General features: G+C 48.9%; 4 protein-coding genes across 4 annotated transcripts; 1 reads left to right on the forward strand and 3 right to left on the reverse strand.

The window, feature by feature from the left end:
• Positions 1-1,443: 1,443 nt before the first annotated feature.
• AO090011000574 (serine/threonine-protein kinase) lies at positions 1,444-5,563 on the reverse strand (the record flags this gene model as incomplete). Its single annotated transcript, XM_023233017.1, has 5 exons — positions 1,444-1,641; positions 1,701-2,065; positions 2,121-3,296; positions 3,350-3,499; positions 5,407-5,563. 5 exons carry the CDS (start codon positions 5,561-5,563, stop codon positions 1,444-1,446), a joined length of 2,046 nt encoding a protein of 681 aa, XP_023093561.1.
• Positions 5,564-6,710: 1,147 nt separating this feature from the next.
• Positions 6,711-7,822, forward strand: AO090011000575 (enoyl-CoA hydratase/isomerase family protein; the record flags this gene model as incomplete). The annotated part of the gene is made up of 3 exons (XM_023233018.1): positions 6,711-6,939; positions 7,082-7,666; positions 7,803-7,822. The coding sequence occupies 3 exons, from the start codon at positions 6,711-6,713 to the stop codon at positions 7,820-7,822; spliced, it is 834 nt and encodes a 277-aa protein (XP_023093562.1).
• A 225-nt stretch (positions 7,823-8,047) lies between these two features.
• Positions 8,048-9,223, reverse strand: AO090011000576 (mannitol-1-phosphate 5-dehydrogenase; the record flags this gene model as incomplete). The annotated part of the gene is made up of 1 exon (XM_001826137.3): positions 8,048-9,223. One exon carries the CDS (start codon positions 9,221-9,223, stop codon positions 8,048-8,050), a length of 1,176 nt encoding a protein of 391 aa, XP_001826189.1.
• Positions 9,224-13,742: 4,519 nt separating this feature from the next.
• Positions 13,743-16,644, reverse strand: AO090011000577 (coatomer subunit beta'; the record flags this gene model as incomplete). The annotated part of the gene is made up of 6 exons (XM_001826138.1): positions 13,743-14,897; positions 14,954-16,222; positions 16,281-16,312; positions 16,374-16,395; positions 16,448-16,510; positions 16,627-16,644. The coding sequence occupies 6 exons, from the start codon at positions 16,642-16,644 to the stop codon at positions 13,743-13,745; spliced, it is 2,559 nt and encodes an 852-aa protein (XP_001826190.1).
• Between the last annotated feature and the right edge of the window lie 546 nt (positions 16,645-17,190).

Raw genomic sequence — 17,190 nt, forward strand, 5'->3', positions numbered from 1 at the left:
TTATGAATTGTTGTTATTTGCGGGCTTGGATATAAAGATATGAGAAGAAGAAAACAGCTAATGGCGTCAGTGAATTGCGTGATAGTGCGGACTATAAGTTTTCCGATATCTCTTCAGTTGAATTCAAGATCTGATGACTTATATATATCTAGTTCCCTCGGATGGGAACAGCCATCAAAGACACCAGCCAGTTTGAGAAGAGAAGACTCAATTTTCCTATGAGAATGCACCACTCAGCCATCATTCCTATCAAACAGGATCTAGTAGCTGCTACTGTTGCGTGACAGATAGTGACTCTTTTTGTTCTCTAGAACAAACATTAGAACATTATCATCACTGTAAGCCGACTAAAGCTTCTATATTTTCCTTGATTCATGAATTACCTCTTCGATGATGATGAAAAATATGTCGTTGCATCCAAGCACTGCCAGTACTGAAAACACTTTGTGTTCTCAGTAGCTGAACAGAAAAGAACCCTAAGCTGAAAGATATACTTACTCTCACTATCTGACCTAGATTGAATACCTCCTGCTATTATATTACCTACCTAACCAGCATTCGCAGAGGTCGAAGAGCTACTGACTTCTCTTCCACTCATACGTACCAGGCCTGATTCTATATTTAAAAGACGCAGACAATGTTTTTAGAGGTACAGCAAAAACGATAGCTGTTGAGCTATCTGCTGCTACGGCTGAAGTTATCTGTTCTTCATCTACTCAATCCATGACTATCTACTACGTTATAGTATTGTATTTGTATTGCCAATTCTCTAGTTATGTAGGTGTACTTACTGCATTGATTACTTTCCTCAAGTCTGAATGACCTTTACTTTTTATGTATCTTCAGAGCCGTTGTGTTTGTAAGGATGTATAGGTGGAGCAGGATCATGCACATCTATGATGAATATTAGTGTCTCTTTTCAGTGACAATAACCTCATTCAAAGTAGAAGAAGGGGATGGAAGTTAGATCCTTGGAGGAAAGGAATATAGATATGATCAATGTTCTCCATTCCTACAGTCCCGACACTTCATGCACTAGTATACAATCTTGAACTCCAGAGTAGAATTCGGTTGGTTTGCGCTGTCCGACTTCTATAAAAGCTATATAAAGTCCTATACCAAGCTCTACAGACTTTGTTCAGAACCCTAGATGATCCATTGTCTATGAACTAGTTATGTCAAATGACATCGATGCCTTAGAAAAAGTGATTGCCCGAACAATCCTAGTGCATACCCAGCCCGGAGAGAAAAGGAGAAAGGAAAAGGATATGAAGAAGATAGGGTAGTGAAAAACAACAAAATCGCTAAGAAACGATCTAAATCAGGGCTGCTAAACAGATGCCATTGACTCCTTGTGCTAGAAAAGGAGGGAAAGACTACAGCACATATCAGACTGTGGTTTCAGTTTGAAACTACTCATTGATGCTGCAAAGTAGAAGTTGCTTATTCGGGAATGCTGCCGAAAGATGGGTCCCGAACACTGCCGCCAGCATCTCCAAGACCAGCAACCGGGCGATTGTAAGACCAGCCTTCAAACTGCTGCTGCATAGTCTGGGACAAAACGGGGCCCTCCACATATGAGTCTTGAGGTGCCTCGGATGTGAACTCCCGGTCGAAGTTGGCGGTGTCACGCGCGTCAACCTACACGAGTCAGCTGCGATCAAGATGTAAGGGAATTGGATGATGATTCTATCACATACCACGTTGGGTCGGAAGCTTGGTTCGTATTTCCGCTGGAGCAGCTTACGCCAATCAATGTTGGCAAAGAAGTGATGCGACTTGATTTCTGCAGCACCATTGGCACCCAGTCGACGCTGCGGGTCACGGTCAAGCAGTCGTGTCAGAAGGTCCCGAGCAGCAGCGGGTACAATATCTGTGCTGGGGAAAGTCAGGGGCTCCTGCAAAATTTTTCGGTACATGTCGTTGGTGTTTTCGTCGTAGAATGGAGGAAGACCTGTCAACATCTCATACAGGAGGACACCCAGCGTCCACCAGTCAACAGACTTGGTATATCCGTTGCCCAATAGCAACTCAGGTGCAAGATATTCAGGGGTTCCACAGAAGGCTTTCGAGAACGTTAGCGAAGTTAAACGGAGTTGCGGATGCACAGGAGGTCTTACTGTTCGTCCGATCTTCATCCTTCATGTCTAACTTGCAGAGACCAAAGTCGCAAAGAGCAATGTGTCCCGTATAGTCGAGGAGAATGTTTTCCGGCTTGAGATCACGGTAAATGACCTTGAAGCCATGCAGACACTCCAATGCGCAAAGCAGCTCAGCCGTGTAGAAACGGGCACGGTTGATATCGAAACGCTGCTCTCGTTGGAGGTGGTGGAACAGCTCTCCACCGTTTACGAAAGCAAGAACGAAGTACAATTTCTCTGGGGACTGGAAGGAAAACTTCAAGGGGACAATGAAAGGATTATTGATCTGTGCAAGCACCGATCTCTCGGCGAGAGTGTGCGTGACTTCCGACCGTGAAATGATGTGAGCCTTACGGATAGTCTTGAGGGCATAGATACGGCCTGTATCTTTCTTCATGACCTGCATGACCTTGCCGAAACTACCTTTACCCACGACCTTCAACAACTCGAAGTCCTCCAGCTTCAAGCTTTGCTGCTTGTTCTCAACGAACTTAACACCGATTTTGATCGATCCGGTACCGAATTGAAGGTCTAGCCATTCTGCGCCCAACTGGCCCAAATGGCGCTCCTGGGCTGCGTGGGCCGCAGCCGCCTTCTGGTTGTCCTTCTTGCTGAGTTTGGGGTCCTCCACAAACTGTTGGGTTTCTTCGAAGCGCGGGTGTACCTTGACGGCACCGAGGAAGATATCCTCACTTCGACCGGCACCGGGCCGAGCGGCCGGGTTCCGGAGATAGAGCTGGACGTTCAATTCCGTCTTACGGGAGACATCGAATTTGAAGGCGGTGTTGTCTCCGGCCCAGAGGGGATTCTCGGGCGACCCTGAAACTGCGTCGACGAAAACCTGGTTCTTCTCGAAATCTAACAAAGCGTAGGGAAGATACTTTGTCGAATACCGACCGTGGATTGTGGGCGCCGCATTGATACCTCCGCTAGTCGACTGAGGACGGCCATTATGGACGAATGACGCAGCTTGGCCATGGGTGGAGTGAGAGGACGAGGAGCTCGGGCGCATAGCATAGTTGTTTTGGAAATGCGAATTGAAGATCTGTTGGTATTGCGGGGAAAGAGCGAAATCTCGGCCTTCGTGGAGGGTGACGATCAGAATACCGGGCTTAACGGGAGCCACGGGAGGCGATACGAGAGATTCCGAGGCACCTTTTCACATGTTAGGACGTGCCTGTGATAACCGAGAGGCATAAGCTACATACTGATTCCATTGATGTTTGACGTGGAGATAGTCGGAGTCGGAGCCTGCGAAACCACAGGGGTTTCTTCCCCGGACTCGGCCTTAATGGTGGATGTAGATGAGGACCGGGTAAAGGTTTGCGTCAAAGGCGCAAGGTGGGTTTCCTTTAATTCTATATGAAGTGGGTTAGATAGAGGTCAACTTGCAGGATAGGCCAAATTGATGCTATATATAGAAAGTAAGGGACATACTTTTGGTGAGTTTCCAAGACATTGTGACAGGAGGTTTATGATATCCAGGACAAAGGTGAGAGAGGAAACGGAATGCAGTAGGATCTTGATCAAGTTTGTCACGGACTAAATAAAAAATAAAAAATAGGGAGGGAATGAAACAAAAAGGAGGTCGTTCTTAGTACCCCAAAGGGTTGGTGCAGTGACAGAGATGCGGTACCGCCACAGCCACAGCGGTCAGAAACACACAGAGAAGGAAACCTGAGGGGGGATCAGGGAACTGGGATCGCGAGATAAGAAAGTTGATCGGAGACTGTACAGGGGGAGGTTAAGTAGGGGGAACAACAACAACAATAATAACCAGGGCCGGAACAAATTCCAACAACGACCCAGGTTTTTAAAAAAAGAAAGAAAAAAAAAACAAGCAAGATGGATTGTCTGAACGATGGTAAGGGAACAAACACAGATCGAGGGGAAAACCAGAAGGGGGCACGGGAGAAGGAGGGGGGCAAAATCACCCGCCATCATTGGGTCAGGAACATGGCTGCCTGGGTCCATTCATAAAGCGCCTAAGGCATGAATGCCCCTGGGGCGGTGCGGATCCCTGAAGATTCAGGCTTCCTAGCCCACTAGCCCCGATGGCTAAGCCACTTTGCCCGCCGGGATCTGGCGATGCCGCTATGTACCGAAGCTAACTGCAACTTCAGCTCCCAATAGAGATCAGCCAGCGCATCGTGATTAGGAACTTATCTCAGCCGCTCGATTGACATCTCTCCCTGTCCCGATTCTTCCGTTCCTGACTGGCCAGTTGACCGCCCGCTCACCTGACTGATCCCCACTTTACTGCGGAGATTCCCCTTCGCGTTCTCCGACTTCCCATCTGGACCATCTCACAACTTGATCGGTTCGCCCCATATCGGCCCTCTATCACCACAAGAGGGCGCGGAATCTAGTCGAAACGGCTCAGGATACAGTGGAGGATGAAAGGGATTCACAATCGATGGGCGTAATACGGAAGAAGACCGCCTCGCGCGGCACGGAAGCTGGGACCAAGTACCATTGCGATATCTGTTCGGTGGACGTGACTTCAACGGTATGAAGGCACCGATGTCAATGGAATTACACGGGCTATATCTGACTGCAGTGTAACAGGTTCGTGTATCGTGCGCCCACCCCACCTGCCATGAGTACGATCTCTGCGTTCCCTGTTTTGCCGCCGGAGAGAAGTCCAAGAACCACGATCCATCCTCACATCCGTTCCAAGTGATTGAGCAGAATTCGGTTCCGATCTTCCAGGAAGATTGGGGAGCCGATGAGGAACTTTTGCTGTTAGAAGGCGCGGATATTTATGGGTTGGGGTCATGGGCCGATATCGCAGATCATATCGGTGGTTACCGGACAAAGGAGGAAGTACGAGATCACTATATCAGCACATATATAGATAGCCCGAATTTCCCATTACCAGAACGCGCCGATCCGGACGATACGCGACTGTCCGACTCGATCTCCAAGGAAGAGTTCCAGTTCCGCAAGAAGCATCGCATCGAGGAGCGCAAGGAGGCGGCCAAGGCGGCCCCTCCGACGACACCAAAACAAAAGCCGACTGCCAGTGTCCCGGCTTGTCACGAAGTGCAAGGGTACATGCCTGGTCGTCTCGAGTTCGAGACGGAATTCATGAATGATGCGGAAGAGGCGGTGCAACATATGACCTTCGAACCGGGCGCAGGTGAAACAATCAACGGTGAAACTGACGCAGAGATGGAGCTGAAGATGACGGTAGTCGACATCTACAACTCGCGTTTGACCGCCCGAACGGAGCGCAAAAAAGTACTGTTTGAACACAACCTACTTGAATACCGCAAGAACACGGCATTGGAGAAGAAACGCACCAAGGAGGAAAGAGATCTACTAAACAAAGCGAAGCCGTTTGCTCGAATGATGAACCATGACGACTTCGAGGAGTTTAACAAAGGCTTAGAGTACGAGCACAATCTACGGTTAGCCATCACACAACTGCAGGAATGGCGACAGATGGGGATTGGAGACCTTAAAGGTGGAGAGAAATACGAGCAAGAGAAACAGCAACGCGCCCAGAGACTCGTGCCACAAGGATCCTTTGATCGGTTCGCCAGCACACGACCGAAGCAGTCACAGCAGCCTGAGGGTCCCTCTGCAGCCAGCCAGTTGACCACTCCCGAGCTCCCTTTGCGGTTACAAAAGGCATCTGGCGCGAACAAGGCACCGGAGCCGGTTAACCAACCGATGAACGACTTCGACCGAGCATTTGCAAGCAACGGAGACGGACTCACGACGCCGCAACCAGCCAAGACGAAGTTCGTAGTCCAGCCGCTCAACGGGGTCATTCCATGGAAACTAGAGAACGACGGCGCACCCGACCTCCATCTCTTAACCAAAGAAGAGGTGGAAGTATGCAACGTGCTGCACGTCCAGCCCAAGCCCTATCTAGTGATCAAGGAGACCCTCCTCAAGGAAGCAATGAAACAGGGAGGAAGTTTGAAAAAGAAGGACGCGCGAACAATCTGCAAGGTAAGATTTACCTCCAATTTTACAACAAAAAAAGAAAACAGAGGAGTAGAAAACTCATCAATTCATAGATCGACGCGACCAAAACGGGCCGAATTTACGATTTTATGGTGCACAGCGGCTGGATCAACAAGGCATAGTCCGATTGATGAATGAGTCAACAGTTTTATATCCAGGGTGTCAATGGAACGGAGTTGGGCGTTGCCGGGGGGGGTATAAGTGTAGAGCATACCTACAAAGGCTTGAAGCGGGCTTTATTTTTACCTTTGTCATCGAGAACTAATTCTGAATACACAAACACACATACACCTTGTAGATACACTCAAAACCAGTCCCTAAACTCCATTGCCCATCTACTAGTTTAGTAGTCAATACTAGCCCAACAACTAGTATCAAACCAAGCAACACCAAAACTCCACATAAATAATCACAAAAATAACCTTCTCCGCATTTCGGCCCTCGGCAACGCTCCCCCATCAAACTAAACAAGATAAAAACCACGACAACCCATAACCCCAATAAAAAAATATATAACTCCCCAAAACAACAAAACTAAAGAACCCCAAATCCCAAAAGAAAGAAAAAAGTCAAGAAAGATAAAAAAAGAAAATGACTTTCAAAACCCCACCCCCAACCCCCCAACACGCCAAAGTGACCTTCCCAACCCCACACGTCCTACAAGTGACGCTCTCACGACCCAAGGACCTAAACTGCATAAACACAGCGGGTCACAATGAGCTACACGCGCTCTGGGAATGGATGGACGAGGAGCCGAGTATCAGGGTTGGGGTGTTGACGGGGGAAGGGAGGGCGTTTTGTGCCGGGGCGGATCTAAAGGGTATGTCATATCTCGATCCGTCCGTTACGTATCGCAGACTAGCTCCTGATATACATCCATCCATCCATCCATTCATCCATAACGTTCTATTATTATACTTGATGGGTTCTGAAGAGATATATGTACTAATGGAATGGAACAGAATGGAACAACCAAGTGAACAGCGCCGAGGGATCCAAACGACAACAGCCGTCGTCGGGATTCGGGGGTCTTTCCCGACGGAGCGGAAAGAAGCCTATTATTTGCGCGGTGAATGGGATCTGTCTGGGTGGTGGATGTGAGATGATTGTCAATGCGGACATGGTGATTGCGTGTGAGAAGGCATTTTTCGGGTTTCCCGAAGTTCAGCGCGGAGTGGTCGCGATTGCGGGGGCGTTGCCGCGGGTGGTCCGGACGATTGGGCGACAGCGGGCGATGGAGATGGTCTTGACGGGGCGGCGGGTGACGGCAGTCGAGGCGGAGAAGTGGGGATTTGTCAATGAGGTGTTGCCCACGCCCGAAGAAGTGGTGACGCGGGCATTGGAGATCGCGGGTCAGATCGCGGCGAATAGTCCCGATGCGGTGATCGTCAGTCGCGAGGGGGTCAAGTTGGGTTGGGAGGGTGTTGGAGCTGAGGAGGGCAGTCGCTGGTTGATCGACGGGTGGCAGAAGAGGTTAAACGAGGGCGAGAATATCAAAGAGGGATTGAGGGCGTTTGTGGAGAAGAGGCAACCAAAGTGGGTGGATAGTAAGTTGTAGATTAACTACAGATGTACATTGACGAAGAACACCTATACACTTTTACAGGAGCACGGATTGTAGATCTTACAGATACCAACTACACCAAGACAAAAGAATACTCTCATAATCATTAATCTCATTAGACTCGTATGCGCTGCACTAAGTCAATACAAATCATCATGTATGCTAATCCGAGATCCCATTGAATGCTTCCATTCGCGCCGTCCATATGTTCGCCGTATCCCATGCAGTTCATGCCCGGCCAGCGGACAGAACAGTTTGATATCAGATCCAATATCCCTCGGGCGATCCATATTGGTGATGGACTCGGAACCCTTCGTTTTCTGGTGATAAAAAGGAGTGTGGTGGTGTGGAAAACGATCGAGAATCACAGCACTGATTTGGAGCCTTGCTGGACCGTGGACACACGCTCAACCACATGAGAGTAGAGTGGGTGGTCTTTCTCCAATCCGGTGAGCTGCGAGGTGGCATCCTCGGCCGAGTTCTCCTTCAAAATGCGAGCAAGCTCGGAACTCTCCTCGTCGCCTGGGACGTTCTGGAAGCGAAGAGCCATCTCGATGGCGCCCAGGAGAGCATCGAACTTCTGGCCGCGCTCTGCGAGCTGCGAAGCAGGTCCAATGAACCGTTCCTTGCGAGACAGTTTGCGGAGAGGAGCACGTCCCACACGCTCAACGTTGTCCTCGAGATAGGGGTTGGAGATACGGCTGACAATCTTGTCAACGTATTCCTTCTGCTCCTGCTCCGAGATCTCATGCTTGGATACAATGAGGGAAGCAGTCTCCTCGAGCACCTTGTGCACAGTCTCGCGGATCTCTGGGTCTTCGAGGGCCTCGGCGATCATCTTCTTGCCACGCTTGTGAGCATAGTAGGCGGTGGTAGCATGGCCAGTGTTGACGGTGAAGAGCTTGCGTTCGATGTAAGGTTCGAGGTGGTCCACCCAGTGGATGGCAGGGATGTCGGGGTGACCCCATTCGCCAAATGGAGTCTTCTCCACGGCCCACTCGTAGAACTTCTCGATGCGAACATTGAGACCACTGTTCGGGGGCTGGTTGGGGACGATGCGGTCGATAGCCGAGTTGGCAAAACGGGCACGCTCAGAGAGGGTCTCCAGACGGTCAGGGTTGGTGTGCTGCTTGATGTAGCCGTGCAAGGTATCTGTAGCGCCGATAGCGTTCTCACAGGCGATCACAGCCACGGGTCTCTCTTCGGTGCGCGCATCAATACCTTTGGCAATGACTGGCGCGATGAACTTAAGGATGTTGGGACCGACAGCACAGGTAACCACATCTGCCGATGCGATCTCCTGAACGACGTCGGCCTCATGCGTCTTGGAGTTGATGGCGCGATAGTTGGTGATGGTCTTGGTGCTTTCACCCTCTTCGCTGACCTCCGTGACGTCGTACGACGGGGTCTGTTGCAAAGAGTTGATGACGCTATCCATGACATCAATGAAGACGACTTCATAGCCGGCAGCGTGGAGAAACTCAGCCACAAAGCCACGGCCAATGTTTCCACCGCCAAACTGGATAGCCTTTTTACCCATGATGGATGGTTGACAACGGTAATATATTGATGTTGGGTTGAAACAAGAATGGGGAAGAAGGTTGTGATGGTGATGAAGTAGGATAGAAGAGAGTATATGAAAGTAGTGGTAGTAGATGAGAGACAGAAGGATGGGTATCAGAAAGAGAACCTGTGAAGTGGGAGGGTGATTGTTGTTGTTGTTGTTGATGATGATGTTGATTTCTTGGGAAACAGAAAGAGGGGTAACGAGGGGTATTTATTAAATGTACTACAGAAACATTTCACGATGGTGGACAAGAGAGGGGTGAATGAAAAGGGAAGGAATGATGCAGTGACGCCTTGTATGGAACGGCAAAGAAACCAAACTCTGGGCGAGAATGGAACCTCCTCATTCACGACTGGTGGAACTCAAGTGGGGAAGGGGGGAAACGTGCCTATGGGAATAGTATCAACTAAACACATGGGGGCTAGGAACGCAGTCTTCCGGAGGGCTCAGACTTCATTTCGGTTTTCTGGGGGGGGGGGGGGGGGGGGGAAATTGTGGCTATTCCCGTGCAAAAACAGGAAATGAGGGGATTGGTTTTCGTCATGATATTGGGTATTAGTTCAGGTCATCAATCCAACCAGAACCTCAGAATTTCTGATCCGGACCATTCCGTGATCGTCCTGGCGATAGGGTCATGGATTTGATTCGGTATCACGTTACGCAGGAACTTAGAGACCCAATTGTCACCCGATCCTAATTCTCTCTTTTCCTAACAGTTATCCAGTCGGGGTTGCACTCCGCTAGGTGACCATAAAACGGACTCATCTTTAGCCGAACGGGTGAATTCGACATTCTGTACTCCGTCCTGTACGGAGTAGTTCAGTCGTCCATGAGGTTAACCCCTGCTCATCCCCGAGTGGATTTCCTGCAAGACTGAACTGAACGACTCCTAGTCTCTTCACTCCCTCCTCCGCGAATAAGACTGGTCAATTCCTCCCGATAAATTTCCAGTGCATGACAGCAACAGTCGTAGTCAACTTAACGTCATCATTTGACATCCCTTGAATCCATCGAGTGACCCACTATCATTGATAGAATCGCAGGCATAGCGGTTGGAACGGAGGGAACCGGGTTGCCTCATTTGGCGAGACCTTTTCCCGGGTCCACTCGTGACGTCGCCATCCGCGGGAGACCCAATTTTTTCTTACACTATGACTATGATCTCAAGACCCCTTCCCACAAGCCATGCTGCTATTGTATTGCGAAAAATAAGGTCCACTTCAACCACTGTTACAACATCATCGATCAGAAAATATTAACAGATAGTCATGGAATTTCTGCTATGGAACGGTCGAGGTTTGGTGGGGCTCTTGTCCTTTCTTTCGACTACAGTACGGAGTATATTCAATATTGGGCTCCAATCCAACGTATTTGCAAACAAGAAACACTCCTCCCGATTCGTTCCCTTTCCTTGGCTTTCTCCGGTCTTCTTCTTTTTTTTTTCCCTACTTTTCCTGCTTTGGTTAATTTCCCCCTTTTTTTCTCTTATGATTATTCCTCTCCATTCTGTTCCTTTCTTAGTCCCCCTTCTGGTTCGACGCTACCGAGTCCGAATCCTCGGCCACCGTCTTCGGTTCTGCCACCGGTTCATACTGGTCTGCCGATCGGTTGCGGTCCACCAATACCGTCAGTAAACTGACAGTGCTTCCGACCAGCAACAACCCGACGGCTGCCCACGTCATTCCTAAAAATTGATGTCCATATCTCGCTGTCACACCAGACTCCTCTCCGTGACGATTGATGAGGCTCACAAATTGTAAGGCAACGACCGTTGCGATGATAGACGGTATGCTGAGCATAGTGAAACTGAGCTGTGGGCCTTCTTAGTACCGGACGGGATCTAGAACGTTCAATGGAGCCTACCATAAGAGAAGAAACTTCTACAACCGTCTGTCTCGGCCCTTTCGCGATCACGAACCACAATCGTTCCAAAACCGCCAGTCCCGCTAATCCTATCCCAATACAGTAGAAGACACCCATACTCTGGCTGGTAGCACCGAACGTGCGTAGATCATCGGTGATGGAACTCGGCCATCCCAGGCTGGATAACGAGGTGTTGTTGCCAGCATCTTTCGTTAACGCTTCTGTCGCATTGAAGGAGAACAGTAGTGACGGGTGTGAGCATCCGGTTAGGTTTCGATTTTCTGCATGCAGGAATCCCTCACAGTAAGACATGACATATATCGAGTAGAAGTCCCGCATCCCCGTGCCATTGCTTATACTTGTCGTATATATCTTCGCCTGTCGTTAGTCCCCGCTCGTACAAGCAAGTGTGACGGAGGCTCACACACCGTGAAGACATCTGTATCTAATAAAAGGTTTGTTTTCGTTCCTGCAAAGAGGCATAGCATGCCCAGGATAAAAGCGATGAAGGCGGTTAATGTGGGTAGTATGTTGCTCCAGTTGACCATCTTGCCGGTACTGTGCTGATATCTGCGATAGTAATCACCGTTGTAAATCTCGGCTCTTGAACTCTATCACACAAAGCCGTGGCATCGTGGCATATACATAGTCCTGAGCTGGAGACAATCCTCCGGTAGTCACCATTCTTCAAGATGGCGGACATTCGTCCATACTTCGGTCGCTGAAGCAAGACATGCTCCGATCTCACATTTCCGCGAGGCACCTGTGCAGTCGACACTAGTACACTGTCAGCTATCACCATATCGGAAAAAGAAGCTCAACGGACCTCATTGGCTGGAACAACCTCCACGACTTGCAGCAGGAATGCTCAGATATAGTAGACGCCGGGTGGGTACGGTTGCATTGCGATAGGCTCCAGCCGATCTGGGGAATGTGTGCGCCAACGTCTGGCATGCTCGACTGTGAGGTACGAGGACGCCCAGTCTTTAAAACCGGTTTCCATATATACCAAGGGGTAGGAATCCTCCTACTGTCGTATTTTGGTTCTGGCCCTCTCGCATACGACGTTTCCGTTCAGCTCCTAGATGCCTAATCATACTATGGCTTGTCGAAATGACTTCGAGTCCTTCCTTTTTCAGGTTTGTCTATGAAGAACTAGACTATTATCTTACAAGTCCAATAGCATTGTACTATCGAGGTCTCATAATTTGGTCCGGATTAAGTATCACCTACGCGGCTACATCCAAACTGGCATTATACTCAGTTTCAGTAAAACAAATCATTGTAATTTTAGACACATATCAGTAATAATTCCATCTCTTATATGCAAAGCATAACATCATTCTCTTGCAACCAGTAAACGCCCTTCTTCTCATCTATCAGTCACAATACAACTGCATACGCACCGGCTACCGAAGAGTTATACCCCCTCAGTAGATCTAACTACTAGCAGAATATACGCGGATAAACCCCAGAAACCCAAGACCTTCAAACCACCATCTATGAAAATCCCCACCAAATCTACTCACTACTCACTTCACAATGACTCATAACACCACTGCCACCATTCCCCTGACACACAAAACATCCGGTGTTTTATTCGCCACATCTATAAAAAGGGGGAAGCCGGCGGCCGAGGTGGCGCCAGACCATATACCCTACGGGCCGATTGCATCGGCCATCTTCGAGTTGAACCGACATTTACAGACACCGGCTGTGGTTCCATAATATGTAATACTTATGGGAATTGGGGGTTATTTCATATGTATATTTCTGTTACTTTGAAGTTCTATAGTCTATGCTTTATAGTTGCCGTGTTTTGGGGGTTATGTAGCGGTTAATGTCGGATATTTATAGGGAGACTGTTGCTCATATCTTGGTGTATCTATACTAGTGATACCCGAGAAAATATTCCTTGGTGGTTAATAGTGCTATCTTATGTAGGTATCAGTCATCTACTTCCATAAATAGTCTAGCCACCTGACACATCCACTCGCTTTGGCTTTCTTCTTGTCCCCATTATCAGACTCGACTATATTATTCACTTATGAATTGCTAATGATCCAGAAGTAAGAGAAAGTTTTCTCAAGTTACCTGCCAAATCTATGGATCTTCAATCGAATAATGCGACTACACGGATTTAATCAGGGCAATACCAGGAAACACGAGCTCATTGTTAAGCGAATTCCCTACAGCAGCTTGATTAGGAAGTTCATGGGGCTAAGGGCATAGGTTGATGGATCGGATACCATGCTTCCTTCACCTTGAAGATAAAGTTCTCAGCTTCTTCTGTATAGCTATAGAAGGGAGAAAGCATCAAGCGTGCCCTTTGAATTGGGCTAATTGATGAGTAATGGTATTGCTTCTGTGCATAATGCCTCATGGCAAGAAGCATAAGGTTCGATCAGAGAGCAAGTTAGGATAATGTTGACAGTTATCTCATGTTTAAAGGAACAATGGCCGCGATCGCTACAGAGTGCATGATAGATATGAGACGTAATAATATTCAAGTCATAGCGGGCAAAATGGTAGAAGAGGACTAAAGGGGTAGAAACAAATAACTCTAGAACAATAAGGTAATAGATACACCCAACTTCTCGCTGCAATCAACGGTCATTCACCCCTTCATTCATGCTTCGGCTTCTACCTCTGGAGCCCCGTTGGCTGCTGACTCGGCTTGTTCGTCATCGTTGACGTCGATAAGCGACTCTGATGAAGGAGGCTCAGGGACAACGCCTTCCTTCTCCAGGCGGAGGTACTCATCCCATTCTGGGAAGAGGTCGTCATCGGCGGTAGCGTCGGGAGCACCGGGAGAAACACCGATCAGGCGAGCGATCTTTGTCTTTCCAGACTGCTCAAGCGACTGCTTCCACTGAACTACGAGCTCGGGTGCCCGGGATGGCTTGTAGGTTTGTGTGAAAAGGACAGCTTCCGCGAGACGGTTGGTCCGCACAAGAAGATCTGTGCAGGCATCGATATCACCGAGAGACCACAAGGTAGAGAAAGCAACATTGTGCAGACCGGCCTCGGACGCTTGTTCTGCGAGGTTACGGAGACCCTGCTTGTTGCCGCTGGCGGTGTGCAACAGCAAAAGGGAGCCGACATCCTTTGCATTGGTGAAACATTCCTGAGCCAATTCCAGATTCCATCCTGCCAGGGCAGCATCACCAACAGTCTTCCATTTATGTTCGACGTTAGCTTCACGAGCAATTTCGAGGGCAATGTCGAGATTGTTGAGAGAAAGGGCAAGGTCGAAACGATGTTCGGGGTCAGTGGCAACTTCAAGGGCCATGTCCTTGTAGCCCTGGCCTTCGAGGAACCGCGCAACCTTGTTGATCTGGTCCTGCGGGATGTCCTTCAGCAGCTCTGCTGCCATATCCATGTCTCCACGAAGAACCACGGTCTGGTACTCGACCATGCTAAGTGAAAGACCAAAAGAAACAACATTGACATCCTTGTCGGCTAGATACACCCTGCCATCGCGAGGCAAGTAGCCAAGGACATACATTCCCTGGTCAAAGTGAGAGATTGTGTAGGTCTGATCACCAACAAGGTAGTTCAGGCGGTTGGTCGAATTGGTGTAGATAAAGCAGTCACCAACCCATTGACCTGTCCTGACAGTCTCATTGACATCAGTGACGACTTCGAAGGCCGACTCAACACCATCCTCGTCGGCTTCCCCCTCATTGAGGCCGTTGATATAGTTTTCCCTCGAGAATCGGAGCACGTAGAATGAGTCCTCACAGGCAAGAGTAACCAACTCTCCAGACTCAGACCAATAAACCTAGAAGCAGTGTTAGCGGCTGAGACTTACAATGGATATTTTTCGGTGATGCTTACGGCCTTCGGGTCGACTTCAATACGACGGACTAGATTACCGGTCTCCCAATCGAACATACCAATGCCTCCTTGTCCTTTGACACCAAGAAGCACACCATCAGTGAGTCCTTCGGCTTGGAAGCCGACATCTAGGCCGCCGCTGACCTCCTTGAAATTCCTAAAGATCTTGACACTAGTTGGTGACTCGCGAATAGCATAGTCGTTGCTGTTATCCTTCGAGCCCCAGGCGAAATCAAGTGCTTGCCCGAATGCCTTATTTCTCCAAGCAAGAGCAGTGTAGATGATATATTCTCCATCACCGCAAACTGAAACGAAACGGCCATTGGGCGAGTGTGATAGTGTCTGGGGGTAGACCTCACATGAGCCCAGCTCTTTTGTCGGTAAGGAGATTGGTGCGCCATCCTTGATAGTAGCATCACCACCCTTAATGACTGTTGAAACCACTTCATTGTGTCTTGCCCAGACGACCTTTCCTGATCCGTCCATAGAGACGGCGGGTTCCTCGCGACCCATTTTCACGACCACTGCACCATCATCAAACCCCATTGCGATACCTTGTTTACCACGCTGGTATGCAACACACCACGCTCTTTCAAGGCCATAGCTTAATGATTGCTCCAATCGGTATGTGTTTGCGTGCCAAATCTTGATGGTTCCATCTTCAGATCCCGAAATGATCACTGGTAATTCTGGGTGATAGCAGGCGAAGGAAACATTACTTGTGTGCCCTTCCAATGTCGCAATGAGCGCTTTTGTGGTATAATCCCAGATCTTGACCGTCTTGTCATCTGAGGTGGTAAGAAGATACGGCTTATCGGCTTGCGGATAGTAGTCGACATAGTTAACACCCTTCGTCTCGTGGGCCTCCAATGTGAAATTGGCATGTGGGGAACCAAGACTCCAGATCTTGACCGTCCGATCCAAACAAGCCGATGCGAATGTGTTTGTGTCCTTAGGGTTAATGGACAGTCCCATCACATAATGAGCGTGGCCTTCGTACACCTGGACACACTTCCAACCTTTCTCCCAATCCCAGAGCTTAATTGTCATGTCATCGGAGGCTGTAAGAACGAAAGGTTGGGTGGGATGAACAGCAATCGAACGGATATAGTCTGGGTGGGCCTCAAACGAGGCAATCTTCTCGGAAGTGTTGTAGTTGTATACGCGGAGTTGGAAGTCATCTGATCCGCAAACAATCCAGTTTTTGCGGGCAATAAACCGACCAGCTCGAACGGGGACATCGGTAAGTTCAAAGGTTTTGATGATTGACTACGGAGATTGACGGTCAGAAGACAATTGGACGTGACGTTGCTCATCAAACACTTACCTGAGTCTCGTAAGACCAGATGTATACGTGACCTGTGGATTCCGATTAGCGCATTCGGCCTATAACCATTTAAATGCAGATCCCCCAACGCACCGCTGTATAAGGTTGTCAGGATCTGAGGCCAGTCAGTATAATGTGTCGGCACCTGAGATCGTAGAGGCACTCACCCATGGCTCCGTCGGATGGAAATCAATGCCCTTTACTCGCTCCGAGCGAGCAAAGAGCTGTCTCTATTGCGTTGCAATTATGGTCAGCAACAATATCATTTCCCTTTAAATGTATCCCCAAATGAAGAAGCGCTAGCCTATTCCACATTGAGAATCGTTCCAAACAAGACACGGCGTACCTTAACATCCAGTCTCATGTTGTGTGGGGAAGGAGAATGTCGCGACTATTTGCGGCGTCGGGGACGGAGGGGAAGAAACCAGGCCACGAGCGGCTCAGACAGGCCAGCCCGGAGTTGCAAATAACTTCCGTTGGAAGTATGTATTGAAAGCGCAGAAAAATGAGGAAGTCCCCGACCGGAATGGCCTGTAGGTCACCAATGTAGATGTTCAGGGACTCGGCAGCGATGTGTCCACAAGGAGATGGAATCCCGCCAGCTATCTACATTAGCCTAGCGACCTGAGCCCTCACCGCCTACGATTCTAGGCTCCATGCAAGATATGTATGGATGATTTCCAGTTCAAACTCATGCTACTTTACTTCTCCCATTTACCCTATGTACGGAGTAGTTGCTATCCTTTAAATTTAAACATTCTGAGCGTCCGCTAAAATGATTGCTATGCCCACAAACACACAGCAGCGTGGTCGTTGACATTGTCTACAATTTTCCAATGTTTTAACGATTAACCACCTTCGTCTATTGCGCAGGAGACTTCCTAGATAACCTTGAACTTGATAGCTGTAT

This window comes from Aspergillus oryzae, chromosome 7, assembly GCF_000184455.2.
Source record: "Aspergillus oryzae RIB40 DNA, chromosome 7".
Classification (NCBI taxonomy): Eukaryota; Fungi; Ascomycota; class Eurotiomycetes; order Eurotiales; family Aspergillaceae; genus Aspergillus; species Aspergillus oryzae.